The following is a 27,938-nucleotide window of genomic DNA, read 5'->3' as shown; positions in this document are numbered from 1 at the left end:
CTCGGAGCGGAAGCTGAACGCACAGCTGGGGAGGGGCGGGGCCTCGAGGGAGGGGAGGGGCCTCGGCTGCCCAGACCTGAGCTGGTCCCGCGCGACTGACAGCGCGGCGCCATGGCGGGCGCCCGGCACGCCAAGGCCGACACGCTGGCTCTGCGGCTGCGGCTCCTCAGGTACCGCGCAGGGGCCGCGCCCGGAGCCTCCCCACAGCCCGGACGGCGCCCGTCCGGCGACCGCCTTTGCCCTGCCGCCCCGGCAGGACCGCGCCCGTCGGCGGGACTCGGGAGGGGCTGAACGTTCAAGGGGGAAGAGCGGGTGGGAGCGCGGAGGGCCGGGGAGGGGCGGGCGGCCCGGGCTGTCGGACGGAGCCTCCTCTCCCAGCGCCCCAGGGACCCCCGTGACACGTGCTGGGAGCTCGGCCGCCAGGCTTTGAGTGACCTGAGGAAGGCGCTCGGTCCCGCCCGTGCTTCCTTCCCTGCGGGGGCCGGAGGGTGGTGGCAGCGCGCGCGATGGGCGGGCGGCTCTCCTCACGCCTTCGCATGTGCTGTCCACCCTCGCCTGTCCGCACAGCTCTTCCTGCAGACTCTTTTTCCCCGAGGCTCCCGTTAAGATCGTGCGGGGCCAAGGCCAGTACCTGTACGATGAGCAGGGGGCCGAATACATCGACTGCATCAACAACGTGGCTCATGGTCAGTGTCCACCTCCGGCTGGCGGGGCAGGAGAGGAGGCTGAAGCTGTGATCTGTCCCAAGGTGACCCGGAGGTTGCAGAGGCTGAGCTGAGCCTCCAGCCGCGCAGAGGAGGGCCCAGTCTTTGTGCAGCAGCGGAAGTCCCCAGGCCGCGCAGGGTGCAGTCGGGGCTAAGTACTGGATGTGGACCCAGTTCCCCGAGGAGCTGACGGTCCGAGAGCCGCCCAGGGCCCAGCCAGCCGGCAGTGCAGGCCGTCCAGGTGCACAGGGAGCCTGGGCTTCGGCCCCCCTGACCATCTTAGCGCTGCCAGGGGAAGCGGAGGAGGAATTCGGCCCCCAGCTGAGGCTCCCTGCGGCTGGAGGGAAGGGCAGTCCACAGTTAGCATGCACTGGAAGTGAATAAAGTAGAACTTCGGTGCAGATCCTTAGGTTCAGACCCCTGTCTTCCACTCACTCGGTGACTGAGCACATTACTTCTCTGCCTCACTTTGTTCATCTGCACAGTAGACGTGATGCTAGGCACTCGCCCCCAGGTGTTCTGTGCGATTAGCGTGAGTTGCTTTAAGTGTGCCTGACGCGTGACCAGCTCTCCGAACAAGTTCACTCATTATCCGTGGCCTTGCCATCAGGGTTACCTCCAGCCCCCGCTGACAGTCACCCTGAGCTCTGCCTCTGTGGAGCAGAAGGCCTTAAACTGAAGTGGCACTCGGAGGCAGGCAGACCAAGGAAGAGAGCGGAACTCAGGGAACAGAACAGAAGGGAAGGCAGGTGTATTCGCTGGCTGGTGGGCCCAGCGGAAGTTGCCTTCCAGGGTCTGAGCCCTGTTTCTCCCTCATATTTATCTGTTCTTCAGCCAGGGCAGGAGAGCAAGCAGAATTTTACAGAAGCAGAACTTAGCAAAGGGTAGGGAGGTGGAGGTAAACGTTGTTTTTATAGTTTATCTTTAAGACATAGGAGGTGGGCAGCTGTGTCTCAGCAGTTCATCTTCCAGGCACAGTGACCTTCGTGGGGTTAGCAGGAGGGGCCGCCCTTAGACCATCAGCCTTGAGATCTGCCAAGCTTTGAGACTGTCAGCCTCTGCTCTGTCTGTTTTTTCCATTTCAAACCCTCCCTAAAGACATGGGCTTTCTACATAGGGTTCCTGCCAGAGAATCTTTTGTTTCTTCTGGAATCTCAGGAAATCCTTTCTAGATCTTCCTTTCCAGAACTGTTTTTCCATCTCCCCCTCCGTTAACTGCATCTCTCCTGGCCCGGCTCATGGATGGGAACTGGGGGAGGCTGGGTGGGATGGCCGGGCAGAGTTGGCCACATGAGGGGACCCTCTTGCAGTTGGGCACTGCCACCCTCTGGTGGTGCAAGCTGCACACGAACAGAACCAGGTGCTGAACACCAACAGCCGATACCTGCACGATAACATCGTGGATTACGCGCAGAGGCTGTCGAAAACCCTGCCGGAGAAGCTCTGTGTGTTTTACTTCCTGAATTCTGGGTGAGTGGACTGTGGCCAGGCCCTGTGAGACAGCGAGGTGCCCGAGGAACAGTCGGCCTTGTGCAGATGCACCCCAGTGCTTTCTGTGGGGTCCCATTTCCCTGTCTGAGGTAGAGGCTGCCACTGCTTCCCTTCCAGGCTCATCGTTGGGGCTTCGTGAGGTTATAGGTTCCTTTATTTCTGCTTTGTGGATACAGCCTCAAGTCTCTGCCCTCAGGTTTCCTAGTAAAGAGCAGAAAGGTCAAATGGTTCTTCAAAGAATAAAAATCACTAAGAGAGGTCAGTGTGTGGGAGAAGAGCACAGAGTATAGCAAGGCCTAGGAGCCGTGTGGGCCTTCTAGGTGTCTGGGAAGTCTTCCCTGAAGAACCGCTTCTACATATAAGCTGAGAGCTCCCTGGGAAACAGCTAGCGAAGGAGAAAAGAAAGGTGCTGCCCTCTCCATGAGAAGTAGTCTCGTCAGGGGTGGCCACGAGCACCAGCCATGCAGAGGCCCCGTGGCAGGAACCCAGCACCCTGCATGTCTGCCAAACCAGAAAAGGAAGAGGAAGCACGGAAGCTGGCACTGGGGAGCCAGGCCCTTATCGGCCAAGTAGGGAAGGCGTTTCTGTCCTAAGCACTGGGAAGTTATCGAGGAAGGTGGTATCATCAGCGCAGGGGGATGACAGCAAGGCAGTAGCAGCCTGCAGTGGGAGTGGCAGTGACTGAAGAATTGGGCAGATGAGAGAGGACATTCCAACAAAGCGCAGCCTCGTGCGGTTCTCGTAGCGATACTGCTTTTCTGTGTGTTGTTTTTGAGATGCTGGTCTTGGAACCCTGAGCCAGGTACACCCCAGCATCCAGAGAGAGTGAACATGGGGGCAAGCGCTGTACCCTGCGCTGCATCCCCAGCCCAGAACCAATTCGCACTGTCCTTGCCATTGCCACAGTGCACTCAGCAAGCCCCTAAGTAACGTCCACAACTTAGAATTTACACTTTCCATCTTGCAGAGGAGGAACCACAGTTCACAGAAAGGAAGCGGCTCAGAGCGGATGGAGGGAACCTGAATGGGAGCCTCCCAGGGACAGCAGGGCGGGCTGGGACCCGGTGCTTTCTCTGCGGAGGATGGGGGCTGGTCCTGTTGGCCTCCTCCACCAGGCCCCTTCTGTGTGCACACCACTGACTAGGAGCCCGTGATCCGCGGCTGCCCTCATCCCGTCTGTCCCGGCAGTGCCTGACGGTGGCTGCGCTCCCTGGAAGGACTGTCCCCTGGCTTCCAGGCACCGTGCTCTGGGGGGTCCTGCCAGCTGCTCTGGCCTCTCGTGCTCCGTCCCTTTGGCCAGTCCCTTCTCTGTTTCCCAGAGCTGGCCCGTGTTCTCTTGGGGCTCTTTTCCTCCATGACCACATCTGTCCCCTTGGTGTTAGATTCCGCCATGTTCTGGAGACCTAGTTACACCACGAACTCAGGTGCTTCCCATACGTTCCAGACTCTAGACCTCGAACGGCCCACTTGACAGCTGACAAGCTTCGCCTGCCCGCAGTCAGTCAGGAACTGTCTTCTGTCAGCGCCTGCTGGGGGACTAGGTCCTCCTGGTGCTCCCAGCCTTCCCACCACCCTCTCACCAAGTCACCCTGCACATGGCCTCACCCGCCTCCCTCACACCTAATCAGATCTGCCTCACCTGTCTCCAGGGTATCGCTCAGCTGTGCCCACCTGTCCATCTCCTTGGCCAGCACCTGCTCTGGCATGGGCAGCCTCCTCCCGAGTCTCCTCAGCCCTGACCTCCTGTCCTCTTGGCTCCTCCACAAGGCCTTTGCGTGTGTGGCCTCCTGGCAGAGGTGTCTCTGACCCCCTGTTGGTTGTTAGGGTGGCCATAACAAAGTACAGTGGACCCTCAAGTTACAACCAGCCTGACATACGAACAACTCGACTCAATCAGGTTAATGGAGGATTCACCCCCTTGTTATCTATAGTGTGTACCCAGGCAAACACACAGATCTCTGCTGTACTGACTTACAACCAATTTGAGTTATATCCACCCCTCAGGAACCAATTGGGTTTGTAAGTCAAGGGTCCATTGTACCATAGACTAGAGCAGTGATGGTGAACCTTTTAGAGATGAGTGCCAAACTGCAGCCCCAAAGCCACTTATTTATCACAAAATGCCAACACTGCAGTTATACCTGAATACTGAGGTTTTAGTTTAGAAAAAACCACTCCTACATTCATATCGTTTGTCTTAAAAACAAATAACTCACATGCCTTTGGTTTGCCACCCTGGACTAGGGGCTCAAGCAGTTTGTGTTTTCCCACAGTTCTAGAGGCTGAAGCCCAAGGTCAGACGGCAGCAGGCTTGGTTTCTTCCGAGGCCCTCTCTGGTGTGCAGCTGACTGCCCACTGCCCCCATAGTCTGTCTGTGCACAGCGCCCCAGGGCCTATGCCCCCGGGCTCCCCTTGTCACAAGGACACTTTGGGCAGGACTAAGGCTCACCCTGAGGCCTCTTCCCCCTCCCTCACCAGACAGGGGCTGAGCCCACAGCTTCAGGCTAGGCAAGCAGGCCTCCACTACTTCCCCAGCCCTTTTCGCTTTTTGAGATGGGGAAGGTCTCCCTGTTGCTCGACTGGCCTTCAACTTGTGTGTGATCCTCCTGCCTCAGTTTCCCAAGTGGCTGGGATTATAGGCCTGCACTACCACACCCAGCTGATCTACTCTTTATTTATTTATTTTTCTGTGGTACCGGGGACTGATTTACTCTTTGGAAGCTTTACCTCCAGATATAGACACATCCAGGACATTCTGAGCTACTGAGGGTTGAGGCTTTAGTATGCTGATGTTGGGGGAGCACAGTTCAGCCCATAATTACCCCCCCATCCAGAGCGGGACCCCATGTCCAGTGCAGCTGATAGAAACTATCTCCCTTTCTTTGGTATTGGTTTTCATGACACTTTTGGGAGGGCAGGGCCTGTCTGTTTCACACACCTGCACACACGTGCTCCTAGACCACGGGAGGCCCTTGATGTTTCCCACATGCACCGGCAAGTGACTGAGCAATTGCCTGAGGCTTTCCTTGCTGCTGGAAGGGCTCCTGTCCCAGGGCTTCTCTTGGAAAGCTGTGGGGCAGCTGTCCCAGCAGTGCCTCCCTTTTCTGTCATAGGTCAGAAGCCAATGACCTGGCCCTGCGGCTGGCACGCCAGTACACGGGACACCAGGACGTGGTGGTGCTGGAGCAGTAAGTCAGCTCACAGCAGGACCCTGGGTGCCTCGGGGAGAGGAAAGCTTGGGCCGCTGAGGAAGCAGGACAGGCAGGGGACCGGGCTCCAAGGACACCTCCCTGGAGGGTCTCCTCAGGTCACCTTCTGGGAATGGGCACTCTTTGTCAGGGACTGAAGGTCGGTCCCGCTGCTTTCAGATCAAACTGGTTGCAGCTGTCCCTTCTGAGTGCTGAGTAGCCGATGTGCACGAGGCCCACACCAACCTGAGCATTAGCACACTGGTTCGCCACGGCCCTGCACGAGCAAACCCTCACTTTGCAGAGGAGAAAGCTGAGCTCGGGTTCAGTGATTAGCACATGAGGCGGCCGGCCAGGTAGTGGCTGTGAAAGAAGCCCTGCTCATTCCCAGCACGGGGCCTCGGGGCCGTGTTAGAGCCGTCGGCTCCCTGGTTGCCTCTGGAAGTGGGACAGTGGCCAGGCCCCGGCCACCTGAGCCCCCAACCTTCCTTCTCCCCAGTGCTTATCATGGTCACCTGAGCTCCCTGATCGACATCAGTCCCTACAAGTTCCAGCACCTGGACGGCCAGAAGGAGTGGGTCCATGTGGTAAGCAGCGCCCTCACTGGCAGCAGGTGAGCGCTGTCCCCAGCCTGGTGACGGGGCACTGTCACTCCCATAGGCACCCCTCCCAGACACCTACCGGGGCCCCTACCGGGAAGACCACCCCGACCCAGCGGTGGCCTATGCCAACGAGGTGAAGCGCGTGGTCAGCAGCGCGCGGGAGAAGGGCCGGAAGGTAACTGCCCACAGCTGTGCGTGCGTGAGCACACCTGCGCGTGCTAGGTCAGACGCTGGGAAGCCGGGCAGAAGGAACGAGCCCCGCCCCTGAGAGGCCCGGCGTGGTGGGGAGCGAGGTGCCCAGCGGGGGCGGCAGGAAGTAAGTCAGGGAGTGCCTGGTCACAGGCAGCTAGGCTGGGTGGGGCGGGTGTCAGGAGTGTCCTCGGAGGAGGCGCCACCTGAGCAGGCCTGACGGCAGGCGAGGCCACGGGCCAGGCGGGGAGGGGCGGCTGTGCAGGGATGAGGGTGTGTGAGCCAGTCCTGCACGGAGCGAGCAGGCCAAGAGCCACTGCCAGTCTCGGGAAGGGAGGGCAAGAGATCCCTCTGGGCCATGTGCCGGGTGGGACAGCCGAGAAGAGACCTTCAGGGCTGGGGGGGGGGGGGGGGGCAGAGCCAGGACCTGCGCTGTTCCGAGGGTGCTCTTCGGCCAGGTGAGGGCTCTGGAGAGCGTCCCACGAGACTGAGTCCTGTGTGGAGAGCGGATGAAGGAAGACCCAGCCCGGGGAACCCCGTCACTTCTGTAATGCCGCTCCCACTGCGCTGGGGTGGAGGCACATTTCCCATCCCCTGGGCTTCCCGTGTCCCAGCAGTGACCTTGGAAGCAACGCCCTGGCAAAACAGTTGGGAAATCACTGCTGCGGGGGAAGGGGTTCACGCAGGGCAGCAGCAAGCTCAGCTCCCTGGGTTGGGGCATCACCCCAAGGGCCACGTGAGAGGCAGCATTTGCAGGAGGCTGAGGCAGGCAGGTCTGCTAGAGGCAGGTGTGTCCAGGTGGAGAGGAAGCAGCAGTTCAGAGATGAGGCGGGTGGTATATAGGACTCTTTGTTACTTCCCTCTTGTTGCTGAGAAAATACCCGACACCCAGGTTAAAGTAGGAAAAGTTTATTTGGATCAGTTTGTAGAGGTTTCAGTCCATAGCTGGCTGGCTATAAGGCAGGGCTGAATGGCAGAGGGCATCACAGAGGAGAAACAGTCCATGGCAGGGCAGGCAGGAGGCAACAGGCGAGAAGTGGCAGTTGCAGTGCTAATAGTGGCTTCTTTCTGTTCTACTACTGTGCCCCTCCAGAACTCACACGCAGAACCATGCCAAACCAGTCAGTGGAGTAGTTTAGTAATCCCTCACCCTAATCCCAGTGTCACACACTCTAGATCCAGCCACCTCTGAAAAGCATTGGCTTTGGGAGACAGCTAGGCACAGCCTTAACGGGCTGTGAGAGGGAGGCGGGTGGCTCAAGGCTGGGTTCCATCTATGTCTTAGGAGGAGGGAAGAGAATGGTACTGGTCACAGCGGGGGAGGGGGAAAGAGCACGTTTGTGCTTTAGTGCTTGAGTGACTTTAGTACAGAAGGTGAAGGCATCCAGGTGGTCAGCTGGTTTGAGACCAGAAGGAGAAAAGAAGCACAAGCCCTCAGATGTGGTGAGGAGCCGACAGCAGATGTGGCAGTGAGGGTGACCCGTCCTGCTGGGGACCAGCACCAGGCTGGCAGGAGCAGGGAGTGCCGGGCCCTCGCTGTGCTCCCGACCCCGCTCATCCACAGATTGCGGCCTTCTTTGCGGAGTCGCTGCCCAGTGTCGGCGGGCAGATCATTCCCCCTGCAGGCTACTTCTCCCACGTGGCACAGTGAGTAGGCAGGGGCTCTGCCCCAGGCCCGACCACAGCCTGCTCACCTGAAGCTTGGCAGACAGCCCCTGAAGTAGCGGTCGAGAGAGGCCGGCCTTTTGCCCAAGGCCCCACCTGACCTCGCGTGGCCTGCTGGGCTCCTGGCCTGCCTCCTCACAGCCCGGCCCGGCCACGTCTGTCCTCTGCCTCAGGCACATCCGCAGGGCTGGAGGGCTCTTCGTGGCAGATGAGATCCAGGTTGGTTTTGGCCGAGTTGGCAAGCACTTCTGGGCCTTCCAGCTGCAGGGGGAGGACTTTATCCCCGACATTGTCACCATGGGCAAGTCCATCGGCAATGGCCACCCTGTTGCCTGTGTGGCCACCACCCAAGCTGTGTCGAGGGCGTTTGAAAGCACCGGCGTCGAGTATTTCAATACGGTGAGTGAGGCTCGGGCAGGGAACACCGTGGGCTCTGTCAGGCCCCGGGCGGCCAGCGTGTCCCTAGCAAAGGCCACAGAGCTCTCTGTACAGTGCTGTCCTCAGGGACGCTACAGCCATGTTAGTCTTCAAATGTACCAAAAACCATCTTTAAAAGTCAGTGGCACTGTGCCAGCTGACACACCTGTAATCCTAGCTGCTCGGGAGGCCGAGGCAAGAGGCCCACAAATGCAATGCCACCCTGGGCGACTTAATGAGACTCTGTCTCAAAAATAAAAGGGCTGGGGCTGCAGTGGCAGAGCGCTTGCCTAGCATGCATCAGGCACTACACACACAGTGAGTCCCAAAGTTGTCACCAGACAGGCTATCTTATCAGAAGCTGCTTACCATGTGCCAGGCCGTGTCAGAGGCTGGAGCCAGAGCCGGTGAAGCAGTATGAGGAGCTCAGATGGCGGACAGTGGCCTAGGAGCAGGGTTCAGGTCAAAGAGTAGCTGAGAGGAAGGCAGATTCCCTGTCCTCAGTTACAGGGCCAAGACCTTTCCCTAAGTGAGGCCGACACAGCAGCATGTCCAGAGCCTCTGACAGCAGTTCCGGGTGGGCAGCAGGAACCTCACTCCGGAGATGAGTGCAAGGGAAGTTGTTTGGCTTTGTGGTGTTGATGGGACCCAAGGCAAGCACGGCCGCCAAGTTGCACTCCCAGCCCCTTGGAAGGGTTCTAATCATGGAGAAATGGGGTCTGAAGTGGTCTTTAGACCTCTGGCAATCAGTTTGGAGAAAGAACCAGGGAAAGGGAGGCTGGTCTGGGCAAGAGAGGAGGGCCCAATGTGGGCTTAGGAAGGGACCGAGTTGAGAACTCACCACGATCTCCCCAGGAGCCAGCTTGAATTCAGGCCTGAACATGCAGGATTTGGCCAGGCAGAGAGGCAGAGATCACAAAGAGGGAGGGAAGTGACACTTTGGCTGGTGCTTTTGGGAAATGCTCACTCTGCTCAAGCGACACAGAGCCTCCGCCCTGGCCCACGTCACTCTGAGGGGAGACAGGCAGGGCTGTCAGTGCCGTGACAGTAGAAGGGACCCCCCCCAGGCAGGAGGCGGGCAAGGTGCTGAGGGACAAGTGAAGGAGGCAGCCCTGAGGAGGGAGGAGCGTAGTGTGCCGGGTGAAAGGCACATACGTGACCCAGCAGAACTCGACTCTGATCTTTATTTCTTTACTTGAATTTCTAGTGCACAAAACTAGATTAAATACAAGCCTTGAACCATTCTGCATGTCACCAGGCTCAGCCCCACCTCAGCTTTAGATGACGTTTTCCACAGCAGTGCACTAGTCCACACCCCAGCAGCAGTGCACGTCCTTGTACACACCTCTCGCTGTTGCCAGTCAAACTGGGTGTGAAATGGCAGTTCTTTGGCCTTGTATGCAGTTCCTGGATTCCAAATTATGTGAAGCAGCTCTTCATATGTTTAACGTGAAATCATGGTTTTTTGTCTTTTGCTCATTTTTAAATTACTAGTGCTCTGTGGTTGCTTTTTGTCTGTGTACCATACATGTGTGTATCTATGTATCTCTGTGTATGTATGTTTATGTACATACCCCCACACACATCAATTATACTGGTCCCTTGCCAACACAATCTTTTCACTCCCTTTATTAATAAGCAGTTTTTGAGTTTAATATCAACTCTTGGCAATCTTCTAAGTTCCCTTAGTCCATGTCCGTAGTATATAACGGCTGCATTGTACAGTGCATTGTGGGGCCTTGGTACTTGTACAGAGCACACCCTCCCTCTTCTCCATCCCTCCCCCTTTCTTCCCTCCATCTCTTAGTTCCCTTCTATTCATTTATTTCTTTTTGGTACCGGGGATCAAACTCGGGTCCTTGTGCTTGCAGGGCAAGGGGCAAAACCACTGAGCTAAATCCCCGGCCCGTAGTTCCCTTTTCATTTGCAAAAAGTCTATCTCTCGTTCCTATTACCTTTTATTTTACTCTTCAAATTATACTTTGGGCTTCTGATGTAAGATAAACCATGTGATACTTAAGCGTGTGTGTCTGATTCGTTTCACTTAACATTATGGTCTCATGATGCATCCATTTTCCTACAAATGACTCAAATTTATCTTTCTTGTGTCTTTTTTTTTTTTTTTTTTTTTTTTTGGTACTGAGGATCGAACTCAGGACCTTGTGCTTGCAAGGCAGGCGATGGAACCATTAAGGTAAATCCCAGGCCCAAATTTATCTTTCTTTATGACACAGTAATACTCCATTAATTCTTCCTTTTTTTTTTTTTTTTTGGTACCGGGGATCAAACTTGGGACCTTGCAGTTTCGAGGCACGTGGCAGAACCACTGAGATAAATCCCTAGCCCGCTTCTTTTATATACAGTGATTTTCATTTATTAAGAAAGCATTTCCTCCTCCAAGATGTAAAATACATCCATGAATGTTTTCTCGAGTGTTTTAATGTTCTTTGTTTGGCATACAGGTCCTTAATCATCTGGAGCTGATATTTGTGTAGGGTGTGAACAGGAATCTTCATCTTTTTCTCCACTGATCTGATCCTCCATCTCTTACTGCAGGCAGAGTTCACACATGAGCAGGACTGTGAGGGCTTATTTCTGCTCTTTCAGTCATTTTGTCTCTTATCTGATCCTGTATCAAATGATTACTGTTATAAGCTTCATAGTAAGTTCTTATAGCTGATAGGAAAAATGGCCCCTTTTACTTGTGAACATTACTACTCCTTTTACCTTCCATTTAAATTTTACAGTTGTCTTTAAACATTTTATCCAAAACTCTATTTGAATTTTATCAGAAACACTGTTGGGATTTTATCAAAATCTCTACTGGAGGGCCGGGGATTTAGCTCAGTGGCACCACGCCTGCCTCGAAAGCGCAAGGTCCTGAGGTTCAATACCAAGTACTGGGGGAAAAAAAAATCTCTACTGGAATTCTGAGAGAAGAATTTGAATATTCCTATCCAAGAATATGGTACACCTTTCCACATTTCATTTTGCTTTTTTTTTGGTACCAGGGATTGAACTCAGGACCTTGCGCTTTTGAGGCAGGCAGCAGAACCACTGAGCTAAATCCCCGGCTCCTTTTTTTGGCTTTTTTGAGACAGGGTTGCACTATATAGTTCAGGCCAGCCTTGAACTATGTAGTCCAGGCTGGCCTTGAACTGATGAAGTGATCCTCCTGCTTCAACCTCCCAAGTGCTGGGATTACAGGCATGTGCCACCCACGCCTAGCCAAACTTTCCATGTTTTATAATTTTCCCTATAGAGATCCTGGACATTATATTTTTTACTAGGTATTTGATATTCTCTATGGTAAATGGTGACTTCTTGCCAGGCATGGTGCCACATGCCTGTAATCCCAGCACTTGGGAGGCTGAGGCAGGAGGATCACTTCATCAGTTCAAGGACAGCCTGAACCTCATATTGAGACCCTGTCTCAAAACACAAAAACAAACCTGCAGGTCTGATCCACTCACGAAGCCTATATCCCTGTGATTGAATGATCTCCCAAAGGCCCTATTTCTCAATAACAGGATTTCAACACTGGAATACTGAGGGGACACAAGACACTTGGGTCTGTTGTAAATTACAAAGAACTCAATGCTCTGTTATGTTTTTCTTCCTCTTGCCTGCTGTCCTCTCCTTCTGGGACTCCCGTTTGTATACTTCGGTCTGCATCATTGTGTCCACAGGTTTCCTTTTCAGTTTTGGTTTTGAGACAGGGTCTCATGGTGTTGCCAAGGCTGTCCCCAAGCTCCCAGGCTCAAAGTGGTCCTCCTGCTTCAGCCTGCAGAGGAACTGGGATTATAAGCCCATGCCACGATGCCCAACTCGTTGTTTCTTTGTTCCTCCTCCTCTTTGGCCTTCAGCCGGAATAACCTCCACTGACAGATCTTTGTTTGCCTGTTCAGATCTGCTGTTGGGCCTCTGCAGTGGGGTTTCTGTTTTGGGGGTTCTGTTGGGTGGCTGCTCTGAGACAGGCTCTCACTATGCAGATCAGGCTGGCCTTGAACTCAGTATTTATCTTGGGCCTCAAACCTGGAGAGAACTTGGGGGATTCTTCCTGCCTCAGACTCCTGAGTGCTGGATTACAGCTGTACGCCATCATGCCCAGCTAGAAAAGGCTTTTCCAGGGCAAGCGCCAGTGTGAAGTAAGCTCACCCCCCTGTGGGTGGGTCTTCGCAGGACCACTAGGGAGGCAGACAAGGAGCTTCAGACAGACTCTGGAGCCTGTTTAATTTCCTGAGTTTGGAAGAAGTTGGTTGTGATGACTTTTGGCAGTTTTTCCATTTTTTCCTGCCATTTTTACTCAGTCACCCTGAAGTCACCGATTCTTGCTCCTTTTTTATGTGATGTCTTCCTCTCTGTAAGCTTCTGGTAACTGCTGTCTTCCCTGCTTAAGCCATCGTGTGTCCATCTTTTCTCTCTTGTCACTTTATGAACTCTTTCACTTTGTTATCGTTTTTTCCCCTGATCCCAGCAGATTTTTTTTCCATTTTAATGTCTTTATTTCTGTGCAGGACTCTTATTATCTAGATGTTAGGCCTTCTACTTCTGTCTTCCATATCTTAGGGTTTCATTGTTGTTTGTGGTACTGGAGATTGAAGCCAGCCCTCTACCCTTTTAAAATTATTACTTATTTTGAGGCAAGGTCTCAGGTGTTACACAGATTGGGCTCAAATTTCCAATCCTGCCTCAGCCTCCTGACTACTGGGATTAGCGGCATGTGCCCCACTCCCAGCATGTTTTTTAAAAAATAAATTTTATTTCATCCCATTTCCCCCAAGCTCCCTCCCCTCCCTATACACAAAGGCATTCTTTCCATTTTTTGTTTCTATTTTCACTTTTTTTCTTCCTTCCTTTCTCCCTCCCTCCTCCCTTGTTCCCCTTCCCATCTGAACCCTCTCTTCCCATTTCCCAACATCCATTATACACTTCAGTCCTTATTTCCACTTTCGGTTTCTTACACCGAGAAACAACGCAGTATTTAAACATGTGTGTCCAATTCATTTCACTTCATATGGGCTCAAGGTCCATCCATTTAGGTATAAATGTCCGAAGCTCATCCTTCTTTATGGCAGAGTAGTGCTCCACTATAGAAAAAACATCTTTATCCACTCTTCAGTTGATGGGCATTTGGGCCGTTTCCAAGATTTAGCTATTACACACTGTGCTGCTATACACATGAATGTGCTTAATCGCTATGGTAGGATCCTTTAATTCTTTCGGGAAGTGCAGAACCTTACCAGAGAACCCTGCGATGGTCCTGGTCTGCAAGTCAGTATGACATCCACAAGTTAGGAAAGTGGGAATTAGAAAAAAACTCGCAGAGACTTGAGAGAAACTGGGCTGATCTAAGCTGCTTGGGGGAGCAAAAAAAAACGACTCCCAGGACATCCAGTATTTATTCTTTAGAAGCGTGGGAAGGGGGAGCTGGGCAGGCCTTGGGACTCCTGCTGAGAACAAGAATCAAGCAGGCAGGACTGCAGAACGAGGGCACACGCATATCTTTCCTAAAGAGAACAAATGCTTAATTCCAAGGGGAGAATTTAAGTCAGTTGACTTTGACTGGAAGCAAACTCAGCCAAGCTCTGCTACTTCCAATGTCACACAGCCAAAATAGGGAGGGGCAAGAAGCTTGTGCCGTTACAGCCTGCTGATCCTGGGCAGGTGTCTGCTACAGGGAATATACCAAGAGGAGGTGTAGCTGGGTCGAATGGAACCTCTGGTTTTAGTTCTTTGAGGTATCTCCACACTGATTTCCACAGTGGTTGCACCAGTCTGCACTCCCACTGGCAATGGAGAAGGGTTCCTTTTCCCCACAGCCCGGCCAGGATTTGTTATTGGTTGATTTCTTGATAGCAGCCATTCTTTCTGGAGATGGAATTTCAGTGTTCTTTTAATTTGCATTTCACAAATGACCAGTGATATTGAACATTTTTTCATTTTTATTTGCTGTTTCTAATTCTTCCTCTGAGAAGAATTAAAGTCTTTGAAATTTGGGGGCTCTTTTTTTGAGTTCTCGATATATTCTAGACAGTAGTCCTTTATCTGATGAATAGCTGGGAAGTTTTTTCCCACACTGTGGGTTGTCTCTTCACTCTGTTGGTGGTTTCCCTTGCTGTGCAAAAGCTTTTTAATAAGATAAGGTCCCAGTTGTTGATTCTTTGTATTATTTCCTGTGCAGTCTGGGTTTTGTTCATGAAGTTTTTGCCTACTCCTCCATATATGTGCTGCTGAGGAAGCACATGCCTACTCCTATGTCAAGCGTTCTACCTATTCTGTCAGCAGATTTAGTGTTTTCACATTTAGATCCTTGATCCATTTTGATTTTAGGTTAATGTGTGGTGAAAGATACGGGTCTCGTTTCAATCTTCCACATGTGGAAAGCCAGTTTTTCCAGCACCGTTTCTTAAAGAGGCCATCTGTCTTCCAGTGAAGGTGTCTGGCTCCTCTGTCAAAGATAAGGTGGTTGAGTGTGTCTGGAGTTGTTTCTGCATCCTCTAGTCTGTTCCATTGATCCGCAGGTCTGTCCTTTTGCCAGTACCATGCTGTTTTTATCACAGTAGCTTTGTAGTATGCTGTCAAGTCAGAGATTGTGATGCCCCCTGCCTTGCCTTTGTTGCCCAGAATTGCCTTTGCTATTTTAGGTCTCTTCTGGTTCCAAATGAATTTTAGAATTTTTTTTTCTAATTCTGTGATATGCTGTTGGGATTTTGACTGGGATTGCACTGAATCTGTGTAACAATTTTGGAAGTATGGCAATTTTCACTGTATTGTTTCCTCCTATCCAAAAACAAGGGCTATCTCTTCATTTCCTGATATCTTCTTCAGTCTCCTTTTTCAGAATCCTGTAGTTTTCAATGTCGAGGTCTTTTACTTCCTTTTGTTAGATTGATTCCTAGTTATTTTGGGGGGATGCTATTGTGAAAGGGATCGTTTCTGTAATTTCTGTGAGTCTGTTATTCACGTGCAGGAAGGCTATTGTTTGTTGAGTGTTGACTATATCCAGCTATGCAAATGAATTTGCTTATAAAATCTAGAAGTCTTTTGGTGGAGTTTTTGGGGTCTTCTATGTGGAGTATCATTCAAAAATAATGTTAATCTAACCTCCTATCCTTATTCCTTTTCTTTCTTTCTCTAATCTAATTGCTCTGGCTAGTGTTTCCAGAACTATATTGAACAAGAGTGGTGACAGAGGACATCCTTGCCTTGTTCCTGATTTTAGAGTGAAAGCTTTCCCTTTTTGTCCATCTTGTATGATGTTAGCTGTTGGTCTGTCATAGATGGCTTTTATCAGATTGAGATAATTCCAGTTTTCTCCAGGGTTTTTTGTTTTGTTTTGTTTGGTACCGGGGATCGAACTCGGGTTCTTGCGCTTACGCAGCAGGCAGCAAAACCACTGAGCTAAATCCCCGGCCCTCTCCAGGGTTTTTATCATGAATGGGTGTTGAACATTGTCAAACTTTTTTTTTTGCATCTATTGAGGATCACATAGTTTTTGTCATTGGCTGTTAATACAGTGTATTATATTTACCGATTTGCATATGTCGAAAACGTTCCTGCATCTCTTGGATGAATCCTACTTGGTCATGGTGTATAACCTTGATTTGCTGCATTCTGTTTGCCAGTATCTTACTGAGCATTTTTACTTCCAGCATGTTTTCTTAATTTAGTTTTGTGTTTTTGTTTTGAGACAGTCTTGCTATGTAGTTCAGGCTGGCCTTGAACTCACTCAAATACGCAGCAATCCTCCTACCTCAACCTCCCAAGTGCTGGGATTAAATGCATCCATCACAAACCATACCTGGCTTAATTTATTTTGAGACAGGCTCTCACTATATTATGCTGGCCTTGAACTCACTCTGTAGCCCAGGATGGTCTCAAACTCCCAATCCTCCTGCCTCAGCCTCCCAAATGCTCTTACTATGACCTATACTATAGGCCACACTGACTTTTCTTTGCCAGTGGTGGGCTACTTCCTGCTTTAGGTCACTCACCACTCTACATATTAAAACCCCAGGTTTTCCCTGTTTTCATTTTTTTGTTTCTCTGGGGCAATCCCCTGGGAAAAGAACGTAACTACTGTACTGTTTCAGCATCTTGGCCAGGTCACGATGCTAAACCAGATCCGGTTAGTAAATAAACAGTCCTCCCACCCCCATGGTGCTGGGGATGGACCCCAGGGCCTCAGAAATGCCAGGCAGGTGCTTGGCTCTGAGCTCCACTCTCAGCCCAACAGCCACCTTTTAACCACATGAGGAGCATCCGTTACGCAAAGTCTGTAATCAAACACTGAGAGCTGGGGATGTAGCTCAGTGGCACCTTGCCTGCCTCACAAGCACAAGGTCCTGAGTTTGATCCCCGGTACCAGGAAAAAAAAAAAAAGAGAGAGAAAGAGAAAACACTCTGAAATCCAAAACTCTGAGGGCCAACGTGACACTGGAAAAGTTTCAGATTTGAGAACATTTTAGATTAAGGATTACTCAGCCCTGTAGTTCATGATACATAAAAGAAACTGATGATTCCAAATATTGAGGATGTAGAGCACCTAGAATCTCGGAATACTGGTGGGAACGTAATATGGTACAAGTACTTATAAAGTTAAACATGTTTACCATATAACCCAATAGTTCCATGCTTAGATTTTTACCTAAGAAAAATGAGAACAAAGGGGAAAGTACAAATATGCAAGGGAGTTTTATTCATAATAAGCAATAATCAAAGGGTCCATCAACAGAAGATGTGATAAATTACGGTAGGCCCATAAAATGAAATAATTGTACAGTACAATGAACAGACTACTGCTGGGTATGCTAGTGCCTGCCTGAAATCCTAGGCATTTGGGAGGCTGAGACAAGAAGAAAGCATGTTCAGAGTCATCCTGAGCAAAAAGGCCCGAGGGAGGGGTGGGGCAGGAGTGGCTCAGTAGTAGAGTACCCCTGGACTCCCCAGAACCTGAGCGGGGTGGGGAGATAAGCCACTACTGATGCTTATAAAATGTAGACAGAGTTCAGAACACATGTTGAGAGGCTGGGCATGGTGGTACATGCCTGTAATCCCAGCACCTGGGAGGCTGAGGCAGGAAGATCACATCTGAGGCCAGCCTGGGCTACAGTGTGAGACCCCGTCTCCCAAAACTACAAGTTGAGAAGCCAGGCACGAAAGGATACATAGCCTATGATACTGTTTGTATATTTTGGAAAGGTAGACCAGTTGCCTTGGGCCAGTAGTGGGGCAGTGGGCACGGAATAAACTGAGGAGCAACAGGACTATTCTGCAGCTGCACTGTGGAGGAAGTTCCACAGGTACACACGTGTCCACCCATGCATCCAACCTAAAGTCAACAGCGGCAACTTACTGTTTGTTCTTAGTGCACAGGTCCCCACTCAAAACACCCGTGGTGCCAGGCTAGACAGGCAAAGTGAGCAGAGCACTCAGGCAGCCTACAGGGGCCTGCTCAGATAGCCAGAGACCAGGTGTATGGCACAAATAGATCTGTGTGTGCTGTCTTACTTTTAAATGTAGCACACCCAGTTCGTAACTTTGAGAAATACCACACAAGCCCAGGAGCCCACAGGCCAGACATGGCTCCTAGTAGCCAGCTTGTGGTCTGCACCCTAAAATCTGCCCCACGCTGAGTCAACAGAGCCCTGAGCTTTGGACCGCCCACACCGGCTTTTCTGGGGTGAGCTTTGGCATTCTTTACAGAACTCATCACGGAACCCACTAAGCTACATTGCCAGCCCATTCTTTACAACCACTTCTAAGATGCCCAGGCTGGCTTTGAACTTGCAACCCTCCTGCCTTAGCCTTTCCAAAAGTTGGGGTTACAGGGGTCTGCTTTCCAGACCCTCCTTGATGGAGGTGCTGGAAGCCTGATGGTAGTCTGGGCCTGGCCATTTAGGTGAGGCCCTAAGGGCCTCCTCGGCAAAACCAACTCTGGGAATGCACAGTACACGCTCGCCTCTGGGTCTCATCTTCTGGAGGCTCCTTCCTAACGCTTGGGTTATCATGGGCACCTGGGAAGGCAGTGTGGCCGTGGGGACCCCAGGTCTCCCTTTGCCGAGAGGCTCAAGGCCTTGCTGTCACTGCCCCTGGAGCGTGCATGGCAGTGCGGGAGCAGGTTATGACCCACGATGGCCTGCCAGGCTGGGCATCTGACACCCACTTTGTCCCTGGCTCAGTTTGGGGGCAGCCCTGTGTCCTGTGCAGTGGGGCTGGCTGTCCTAGATGTTTTGGAGAAAGAACAGCTCCAGGCTCATGCTTCCTACGTGGGCAGCTTCCTGATGGAGCTCCTCCAGCAGCAGAAAGAGAAACATCCCATCATCGGGGATGTCAGGTAAGCTCTGTGGACAGCAGTCACTTCAGTACACGCGAGTGCCGGGACGCAGTGTGGTGCCATTTCCCCTCCCCTGGATGGTAGGAGTGTGTGTAAGCATGGTCTCTCTAGGGGAGGAACTGAAGTGGAGGCACTGCTGCCTAACGCCCAACTTCTAGAGAAGGGAAAGCTGGGTCCAATCTGATGCCCAGTGTTTTCTGTCCCCACCTACAGCCCCTTCTCCCTCCCATCACTCCCTGTAACTGTTCCCACCTCTTTTCAGGGGCAGGAGGCTCAGGCAGAGTGAGACAACTGCCGTGGCCACCCAGACCTGGTCTTCTGACCCCACCTTCTCTTCCAGGGGCGTTGGGCTCTTCATTGGGGTGGATCTGGTGAAAGATGAGAGCACGAGGACTCCAGCGACAGAAGAAGCTGACTACTTGGTATCCAGGTATTGCCTTTTTTCTTTCTTTTTTTTTTTTTTGTGGTATCAGGGATAGAACTCAGGACCTTGCACTTGTGAGGCAGGCACGGTGCCCCTGAGCTAAATACCGGGCAAGGTATTGCTTTCTTGAACCAAGTGGCCTCGTACAGCAGGAAACACTGTGGTACCGCTGCACAGCAGGGGCCCGAGCTTGCCTCTGGCCTGCCCACCCACCCAGTTCTCGTACTCCGGGCTCACACCTGGCTGGAGAACTGTGCCTCGCCTCCAGAGGTCCAGGTCCCAGGACCGTGTGGCTCTGTGCCCAGGACCAGAGCCCTCCCCAGCCCCGCGCAGCCTCTCCGCCAAGCATGCCAAAGCTGGCGGGGTGCTTAGGACCAGGCAGCCCAGAGTTTCACACAAGGGCTTGTGATGGAACAATACCTGAGGGCTGCCCAGAGTTGCAGGTCGTGGGCTTGGACAGGACCGTGGCTCAGCCAGGGAGGTGTCTTGTGTGAACCCACAGAGCTCACACCAGCCCAAGCCTGGTTTGTCTCGCATGTGCCCCAGGCAGGGCCTGAGGCCTTAGGGCTCTGCTACCTTCTGTCTCCATTCCCCATGATGGCCCTCGCCCACCATGGAAACACCCTCTAGTGGGTGCTTCTGCTTTTGGGGGATAGATGATCTGGCCCAATTCACCTACTCAGAACTGATCAAACCCCCATGCAAGGGACTCCCCTCAGTGACTGGCCTTGGGATTCTGAATGCTCACGTGGCAAGGAAGCCAAGCCCAGGCACATTTCTTTTCACCTCGAGACTCTTGGATTCTTGCTTGAAGGAGGCCATTCCACCTGCAGTCACCCTGCCCTGGGGGCAGAGCTGGACCCGCGCCAGGGCTGCCTGACTGCAAAGTCCAAGCCCTGTTCTTTCTAGCACCGCCACCAGTGCCAAACAGGACAGGAGGAAGAGCCAGAATACAGACTGAAGGGATGCCCTTACCTCACCTTCCCAGTCACAATGTTAAAATAAGAAATAGAGAGGTGCACGCAGGAGTTAGAATGAATGTAAATGCAGTCAGACCCCTTTCTCAGGTGGCCAAAATAAAATGATTCTTAGGCACAATACAAGGAGGAAGACGGTAATCTTCCTTAAAGAATGGGAAATTTAAAATACTCCTTTGTGGAACTGCCAAGTACTCCTGAGGGACAAATTACAGAAGCTAGGTTGAGTGCTAAGACTTTATTCAGTTTATGTTGAACACTGTCCATGTGAGAAGTGAATACCTTTCACCTACACCATGCATAATAGAAATTGCAGTGGCACAAGCCAGTAATCCCAGCATGCTGGGAGACTGTGGCAAGAACATCTTCAACTTGAGCCCTGTCATGCAACCTAGACACTGACTCCCTTTTTTTTTTTTTGAAGGGTGGAGTTTGAGGCAGGATCTATGTAGTCCAGGTTGGCCTCAAACTCATGGCGATCCTCCTGCCTCAGCCTGAGTGCTGGGATTAGAGACTATCATGCCTAGCCCTTACTCAAATTTTTAATAAAGGGCTGGGGATGCACCTCAGTGTGAAGGTCCCAATTCTGGTACTGCAAAAGGGAAAAAGAACCACCCAGGCCCTCTCTCACTGTAGTCTAGGGTAACCTGTGGGCACTCCACTCGAGGCTTGGGAAGGAGCAGGAAAGCTCAGGGCCGTGGGTACCTCAGCCTGACCAGGGGCTGCTGACGCCCAACCAGAGGCGAGTGCCTAGTCCTGGTGGGCAGTGATCTCTGAAGGACTGAGGGAGGGCACTGTGGCTGGAGCCCTGCGCACTAGGCCAAGGCCAGGCCAGGCCAGGCCAAGAAAGGCCTTAAAGGTCACGCGCAAAGGCATGTTCTATCCTCACAGGTTGAAGGAGAACTGCATCTTGCTGAGCACAGATGGCCCTGGAAGGAACATACTCAAGTTTAAGCCTCCAATGTGCTTTAGCAGGGACAATGCACGGCATGTGGTGGCAATGCTGGACGCCATTCTGACAGGTGAGCCAGAGCAGCAGCTGCATGGCTGTCTAGAGCTCCCCCGCAGGAACGCCCACCAGCTGAAGCAGGGTGTTGGGACGGCAGATGCTCAGTGGAGGCCCCTCCCAAGTCCTAGCCATGCTTAACAGTTGAGTTCAAGTGCCGGGAGTGGGACAGGCTTGGTATTGGGACCAGTTAAGCCTGTGAAATCGGATGCGGTTACAATCGGTTATGCTGGGTACGGACAGCAGGAGCTTCCCTCTGTACTGAGGCAAGGGCACCTCAGCGGCTGGAATGGGACTGGCCCACAATCCTGATCACCTAGGAAGATCAAGCTTAGCCCATGCTGCACCCTAACACTTTCAGGGAGACTGCTACCAAAGTGGATGGAGCTGTGTGGCATATGCAAAGCTCAGTGAGCCCCCAGAGGGGTCAGAACCACCAGCAGCAACCCTTGAACACCTCTGCCCAGGGCCTGGGCTGAGACCTACCTAGTCCCTGCTGGAGGTGGTGGGGGCTGCCAGGCCACAGAACTGATGGGCCAGCTTGTAAGACAAGGACACCGCTGGCAGATGTGTGGGTGAAAGGCCACCCAAGCACCAGAGCAAGGCTGATCCAGGTAGGGCGACCTTTTTCAGACATGGAAGAGAAACTCAGAAGCTGTGAGACCCTGAGGCTTCAGGCCTGAGCCACCCCGGCTCAGTCACACACCCGCCCCCCAGGTGAGTGACTTGCTTGTGTCTAGAGATCAGGGGTGGTGTCCCTCTTCCCACAGCCCTCTTCACAACAGGGAGGCTCTGGCCTATCAGCAAGTGCCCCACACACGTAGTGAGCACGCTGGCTAACCGGGCAAGTGTGCAGGAGCAGCCACCTCCCCTTCCGTGGGTAGCGCCCGATAGGACCCTTTCCCCGCAGAGGGCGTGAGCAGTCCTTCCAGGCCGCACTCCGTGACTGGGCAGCTCTGGGAGGAGGCCCAGTGCCACACACCTGGTGTTCATGACTCACACAGCTCTCCATACTCACCCAGGCTCGGGGGTTTTTACAATTTTATTTCAAAAGCTTGGATAGCTTCAGTATCCAGGTCGTGGCAAAATCAGGACACGTGTAAAATACCTTACAATACATTAGATTCCCAAAGGTACCAAAAAGTACAGTAAAATTAACACTTCCATTACAGGAAATGTATGACACAAATAATATAAAATTAAAAGGTGAAAAAAAGGTGACACTGGTTTCCTAAGATACGATTTACTCTTTACAACCAGGGTCCACAGGTCTAGGACAGGTCCAGGCTGCAGGGCGGCAGCAGGAAGCAGACCCTCCAAGCTGGTTGAATGACCCGGTAACAATCAGCCCCTCACGCCACCCTGGCCTCTTGAGACACCACACGCTGCCTAAAACTAGAGCTCTGGAAATAGTAAACAGGAGAGTGATTTCCAAGGGAAAAATTTTAAATAAGATGCACAGGGGTAGGCCATAGAAAGTTTGCCAAGTTAAATTTGGTACATAATTGTTTACTCCGTATCCAAACAAAGCATGTGCGGTCAATCAGCCGGCCGCTCCTGCTGCCACCTCAGTATGGCTTGTAGTTATTCTGATGGCCACCGCGTCGCTGGCTCTTCCCGTAATTTGTACTACCCTGACCTAGGGACGAGAACAAGTAGCAAGTACTACTTACAGAGCAGTGCATTTACCCTGTGCCAGGCGCTTGGTACACATCCTCCTACGGGACCCTCAGAACCCTCACGGTAGGACTGCCTTCCCGCCTTACCAAGGCCCCCGAGCCAGACCTGTCTGACTCCAAAGCCCCTGCTGCCAGCGGCCCTGCACTGTCTGACCTGCCTCCCCTGAGGGGAGTGCGCCGGGCTCCCTCTCTCCTACTTACTGTAGTCGTAGCCGGGGCCGTAGCCGTAATAGCCATAGGGCGAGTAGTCGTAGCCGCCATAGCCAGGCCCGTAGCCCTGCTGGTAGCCGTAGCCCTGGTTCCAGTAGTTGCCGTAGCCCTGATTCCAACTCTGACTCTGACCTGTGGGGGGGAGCAGGGCACAGGGGCCCATGGGCCGTTTAGCACACGCAGGAGCTAGGATGGAGGAGATCCTGCCCTTTGGGTGGCGGGGTTCCTGTGGCAACTCAGGCAGAAGCCAGGGACCTGCTGTCTGCTGTAGAGGGCCCTGGGCCCAGCCCTGCACCTGAGATCCTGTCGGGCCAGGATGTTCACTTCCCTCACGTACAGGTAGGTGGCTACTCACTGATGCCCCCACCCTCCCTGGCAGCTTGGCCTTGAAAAGATGCAGTTCAGGCTTTGGAGTCAGAGGGGCCTGGGATGGAAGCGCCTGGCACAGCTCTACCCTACCCTTCTGCCCAACCCGGCCCTGGGTACCCCAAGACTCAAGACAGCCACGGAGCCAAGCACAGCCCACCATGCTGCCGCCCAGAGTGCAATGCCAACGCTCCCTCTGCGCTGGGGCCCCAAGCAGGATAAGACCGGGCTCTTCCATTCCAAGGAGCCGCAGCAGCACAAGCACACAGCTGATCCAGGAAAACCGCTCCCATTTCCACTTGCTTTGCCTGCCCACCCTGCGGCATGAACACCAGAGGTGCCCAAAGACAGGCACAGAAGACATTCTGCAACCAGGGAGGAGGACCCGTCTTCATCCAGATTCTGCTTACCTCCACCGCCACCGCCACTGCTGCCTCGGTTCCCTCGGTTGCGGTTTCCACGGCCCCCCGAGCCGTACTGCTGCTGCTGATAGACTTCTTTGGGCTGGGCCACCTTGATTTCACACTGAAAGAGGAGGACAGCGCATCAAGTCATGGGACACACACAGGATAAAGCTGAACACAGACCTTCACTGCAACAAGCAGGCACTTGGTCAGTCGGGCCGCCCATCGCCTACGGACAAAACACACCGGGGCAGGACACATTTGGGCTAGAAGCTTCTGGAGCCACAACCAAGGGCCTTTCTGAAGAGAACCTGTCCTGGGAGAGCACACTAGGGTTTGACAGCTCAGCCCAGGACAGCAGCACACATCAGAGTCAGAGCAGAGGCCGGACAGGTCAGCGCCACTCTGCTCCTACTGGGCAGGTGCAGCAGAGGGCCAGACTCAAGAGGTGTTAGCACCAGAGACTGGGCTTTTCTGCCTCCAGAATCTCAACCCACTCAAACTCCAGAGGAGACTCAGACCTCCACCTGACAGTAAAGGGAGCTCAGAGCTTAGGGCGGGGTTTTGCCTGGGGGCTACAGGCCCAGTCTGTTTCCTTGTTGCCCACTGGAGGGGGCTTGGTGGGGATTTTCAAGTGCTTAGGCTTAATAAACCAGAGCAGTGTTTTTAGGGGGGTTTTTTCGAGTTCAGGACCTTCCACTTGTCAGGCAGGCTCGCCAGAGCAATGTTTTTAAGTCTTGACATCCCTCCCCGCAAAACAGTAAAATGTACTTCTGCATTAGATCCCCACAAAAGCATTCTCTGAACTGGAAGATAACCTCTACCTAAGCAATATGTTTTCTATCCTGCTTCATTAAAAATACTGAATATACCCAACTCAATCTATGTCTGAGAGCTAAGTGGCAGTTCCACAAATTTCAGACTCCTTCCTACCACTTCACGTTAGGAGCACACACATAAAATGGTGCTGCTGCTGATTAATGACCAGCCCAGCGGTCCTGTTTTATGAACATTTAGGTGCCTGATTAAAAATTTTTGGGGGGCCCGGGATTTAGCTCAGTGGTTTCGCTGCCTGCTGCACAAGCGCAAGGACCTGAGTTCGATCCTCGGTACCAGAAAAAAAATTTTTTTTTTTCCTTTTTGTGGTATTATTGAACCCAGAGGTTTTGCAATGAGCTACATTCCCCAACCCGCTTTAATTTTTTGCAACAAAGTCTTCCTCAGTCACTTACACTGCCCAGGCTGAGCTCAAATTTACAATTGTGCTCCCTTGGTCCCCAGAATGCTGGGACTGCAGGCACGACCTCTAGGCCTGGCCCTCATCTCCCCTTGTCTGGGTGCCACTCCTGCTCTGGCAGCGCTGCCCACACCCAGGCACACCTTCACCTCCTAACTGCCAACCCAAACCTAAACTGCTTTCTCCCCTGGCAGAGCTGAGAGGCCATCCGCCCTGTGTGACTGCACACACGAAGGCAGCACGAGCTGGGCTGAATGATGGTCCCCGATTCTCTGGGATCTTGGCAGGGAGTGGCTATCGAGGTGCCCAGTGACTGAGGTGAAGGCTCCAGAGCAGAAAATGTCACCTCAATACACTGTGGGCTGTAGGTCCAGAACCCTGCTCATCCCTGGCCACATCTCCACACATCCCTCCTGCAGCGCTAGCCCTATTAGCCCGGGAGCCCCTTGCAGGACAGAACCGCTGGCCCCAATGAGGGGCAGACACTGGGGAGGAACAGTTACACGGCAGCAACCCCAAGAGCACTTGGACACAGCCCAGCCTCCCTGCGTTTGCCTTTGCCTGCTCAGGCCAGCTCTCCAGAACAGCGGGCAGGCGTGCAGCAGGGATCCCTCACCTTGCTTCCACTGATGGTGTGGAACTTTTTCTCCAGAACCTTCTTCACAGGATCTTCTTCTTTAAAAGTGATAAAAACAAAACCCCGTCTTTTGTTCAACTTGGGATCCATTGGGAGCTCAATGGCCTCGATCTGTAAAAATACAGCAAAGCTCAGAACCAAAGCTCTCAGGAAACATAGGGAGCTCACAGGAAAGACCTACTGCAGGCCAGAGTAAGAAGCTGTGCCAAGGACTCCAGCCGTGACCAAGAAGCAGCAGCCTCAGGGCAGGCAGCTGGCAGCCCACTCACCTCCCCAAAGTCGCCGAAGTACTCCCTGATCTTCTCTTCAGTGGCTTCAGGATTCAGGCCCCCCACAAAGATTTTCTTCACAGGGTCCTTCTTCATAGCCATGGCCTTTTTGGGGTCAATGACCCGGCCATCCAGCCTGTGTTCCTTCTGGTCTAGGACCTGTTCCAAACAAACGGGATCAGGATTGAACCTCCCAATATGACCCCGGGGGCCCTCTCGAGTCTCAAAACTCCAGCTCATGTAACACAACCAGTGCGCTTCACCCCTCCAAGCTACCCCAGCCCAAGACTTCTCCATCCCGTCCTCTCCCTGCCAAGCAGTCCGGGCTTAGGACCCATCTCCTTCCAGGAGGGAGCAGTGACTGAGCACAGGTGGGATATATCCTGTAGGATTGGAACCCTCCTGCCTGTAACTAGCTACACGACCTTTCCATTTAGATTTCTCCAAGTCTTAGGGTTTCTGTTTTCCTGTAAAATGAAGCTAAATTGCCTATTCTCCTAGCAATCTTGGATTATTTTTGTACTTCCCACAGGCAAGTGTTTAGCACCATGCCCAAGAATGGGCAAATAAAAGGTAATCAGTGTCAACTATCATCTTCCTGAAGCACTCCAGCACATACTCCCCCTTAATCTTTATTCCTTCAAACACGAATTTAAGTTGCTAACAGCTGTCTCCAAGCCGCCTACCTCGGCAGGGCACAAGCTAAAGTTTAGGGCTGTGGAACACACTCCTCGGGATTCACACTCACTGAGAATACAGGTACTCAGCTTACCTTCTCCACACTGGCAGCATCTTTAAAAAGGATAAACCCGAACCCTCTTGACCGTCCGGTATTAGGATCCATCTTTATTGTACAATCAACGACCTCTCCAAATTTAGTAAAATAGTCCTTTAAGTCTTTTTTGCTTGTGTCCCAGCTCAGACCACCAACGAACATTTTTCTGAAAACGGTAGGATGGGACACACGACAATTGTTATGAGAAAGCTGTGATTCCAAGCAGGGCTAGCCCTGGGTAATCTTTCTCTGTAAGGGTTAAGGTCCTCGTCCCGTCGACAAAACTCACATCCAACCTAGCGTGCCGTCGGTGAAGGGTACTAAGCCTCCCTGCCTTCCAATCTCAACTCCACCTGGACCCCTCTGCCCTCCCGCCTCGGCAGGGGAGGGACCCCTGACCTCTCGCGCCTGGAAACGCTCGACGCACCACCACAGAACTCAGGGGCAGCGTCCCTTCCGGCCTGCACCTCCCGCGGCTCGCGGAAAGGAACTCCGGGCTTCCTGGGGCCGAGGCCGCGCAGGGTTCACAGACCGTGGCTCCGCCCCCGGCAGGAGGCGGCGGAGGGAGGCCCGGGCCGCCGCGCGCCAACTGCGCCCACGCCGCCCCGGCTCAGCCCGCGGCCCGGCCTGGACCCGGGGCCGTGCTCCGCCCGCCCGCCCGCTCCGGCGCAGAGGCGGCGGCGCCCAGATCGCCCCGCAAACTCCGGCCAAGTCCGCGGCGGCGCCCCTCCCCCCGCCGCGTGGCGCCAACAAAAGGCGGCCCCGGAACAAAGGCGACGCCCCGGCCGCACCTACCCCGCGTCCTCCTCGTTCTTGCTGGCGTTGATCTGGTCGCCCTCGGCGCCGTTCTGGTTCCCGCTCGGGGGCGCCGCGGCTCCCCCTCCGGAACCCGCCGTGGCCCCGCCGCCTGCCCCGGCCGGCGACTCGCCCTCCGGGGCGGCCTCGTGTCCGTTCTCGGTGGCGCCCGCCGTCTCCATGGGCTGCTCCTCACCCGCTTCCGACATGGCTGACCAGGCCGCGACGCCTCCTGCAGCGAGCGACGGCGTCAGGCGGCTCGGCTCCCGCCCGGCTCCCGCCCGCCGCCCGCGGCCCGGCCGCTCACCTCGCCGCCGATGACGCCGCGGGGCCCGCTCGTCCCCACCCGCCGGGGAAGTCGCCGCGGGCTCGGCCGCGCTCAAGCTCGCGTGCCCCGACCTCGCCTCCGCCTGCCGACGGAGCCGCTCCGGCCGAGTCCCCTCCTCGACCGCCGTTGTGCAGAACCCACCACCCACCGTCCAGCTCCAGCCCGCGCGATGCCGCCGCTTGACAATGCCGACTCGTGGCGCCCTTTATAATGCCGGAGCCGGGAGCACCTCGCAA

At 53.4% G+C, this 27,938-nt stretch overlaps 2 protein-coding genes across 7 annotated transcripts; one reads left to right on the top strand and one right to left on the bottom strand.

The window, feature by feature from the left end:
• Positions 1–30: 30 nt before the first annotated feature.
• Positions 31–24,542, top strand: Phykpl (5-phosphohydroxy-L-lysine phospho-lyase). Of its 5 annotated transcripts, none has more exons than XM_004836695.4 (13): positions 32–170; positions 568–686; positions 2,015–2,174; positions 5,309–5,383; positions 5,883–5,970; positions 6,044–6,160; positions 7,739–7,821; positions 8,013–8,238; positions 18,441–18,595; positions 18,936–19,025; positions 20,888–21,018; positions 21,636–21,719; positions 23,271–24,542. In XM_004836695.4, exons 1-12 carry the CDS (start codon positions 112–114, stop codon positions 21,683–21,685), a joined length of 1,353 nt encoding a protein of 450 aa, XP_004836752.2. In that variant the 5' UTR covers positions 32–111; the 3' UTR covers positions 21,686–21,719; positions 23,271–24,542. The 5 variants fall into 5 exon arrangements, with proteins under 5 accessions (XP_021097758.2, XP_087051127.1, XP_004836752.2 ...); XM_004836696.4 differs by having other exon boundaries at positions 23,231–24,542; XM_021242099.2 differs by lacking the exons at positions 21,636–21,719; positions 23,271–24,542 and adding an exon at positions 21,364–21,628 and having other exon boundaries at positions 31–170.
• Hnrnpab (heterogeneous nuclear ribonucleoprotein A/B) lies at positions 22,027–27,924 on the bottom strand. Of its 2 annotated transcripts, XM_004836699.4 has the most exons (8): positions 27,682–27,902; positions 27,375–27,606; positions 26,577–26,745; positions 25,805–25,963; positions 25,515–25,646; positions 23,668–23,782; positions 22,883–23,023; positions 22,027–22,641 (listed from the first exon to the last, which is right to left on the bottom strand). In XM_004836699.4, exons 2-8 carry the CDS (start codon positions 27,581–27,583, stop codon positions 22,571–22,573), a joined length of 996 nt encoding a protein of 331 aa, XP_004836756.1. In that variant the 5' UTR covers positions 27,584–27,606; positions 27,682–27,902; the 3' UTR covers positions 22,027–22,570. The 2 variants fall into 2 exon arrangements, with proteins under 2 accessions (XP_004836756.1, XP_004836757.1); XM_004836700.4 differs by lacking the exon at positions 22,883–23,023 and having other exon boundaries at positions 27,682–27,924.
• Between the last annotated feature and the right edge of the window lie 14 nt (positions 27,925–27,938).

This window comes from Heterocephalus glaber, unplaced genomic scaffold (genome assembly GCF_053883595.1).
Source record: "Heterocephalus glaber isolate CG9 unplaced genomic scaffold, H.glaber_assembly_v1.0 deba00001606, whole genome shotgun sequence".
Taxonomy (NCBI): domain Eukaryota; kingdom Metazoa; phylum Chordata; class Mammalia; order Rodentia; family Bathyergidae; genus Heterocephalus; species Heterocephalus glaber.
The sequence above is the reverse complement of the archived record's forward strand: the minus strand, read 5'-3'. Positions and strand labels throughout refer to the sequence as shown.

Excerpts from the sequence above, each read along its gene's own strand:
- Hnrnpab (XM_004836699.4), bottom strand. The coding sequence starts at position 27,583 with ATGTCGGAAGCGGGTGAGGAGCAGCCCATGGAGACGGCGGGCGCCACC. Across the intron at positions 23,783-25,514 it reads ACACCATCAGTGGAAGCAAG|TGTGAAATCAAGGTGGCCCA; the intron begins GTGAGGGATCCC and ends CTCCTCTTTCAG. Across the intron at positions 23,024-23,667 it reads CAGTGGCGGTGGCGGTGGAG|GTCAGAGTCAGAGTTGGAAT; the intron begins GTAAGCAGAATC and ends TCCCCCCCACAG.
- Phykpl (XM_021242099.2), top strand. The coding sequence starts at position 112 with ATGGCGGGCGCCCGGCACGCCAAGGCCGACACGCTGGCTCTGCGGCTG. Across the intron at positions 7,822-8,012 it reads TACTTCTCCCACGTGGCACA|GCACATCCGCAGGGCTGGAG; the intron begins GTGAGTAGGCAG and ends CCTCTGCCTCAG. Across the intron at positions 21,019-21,363 it reads GCTGGACGCCATTCTGACAG|GGAGACTGCTACCAAAGTGG; the intron begins GTGAGCCAGAGC and ends TAACACTTTCAG.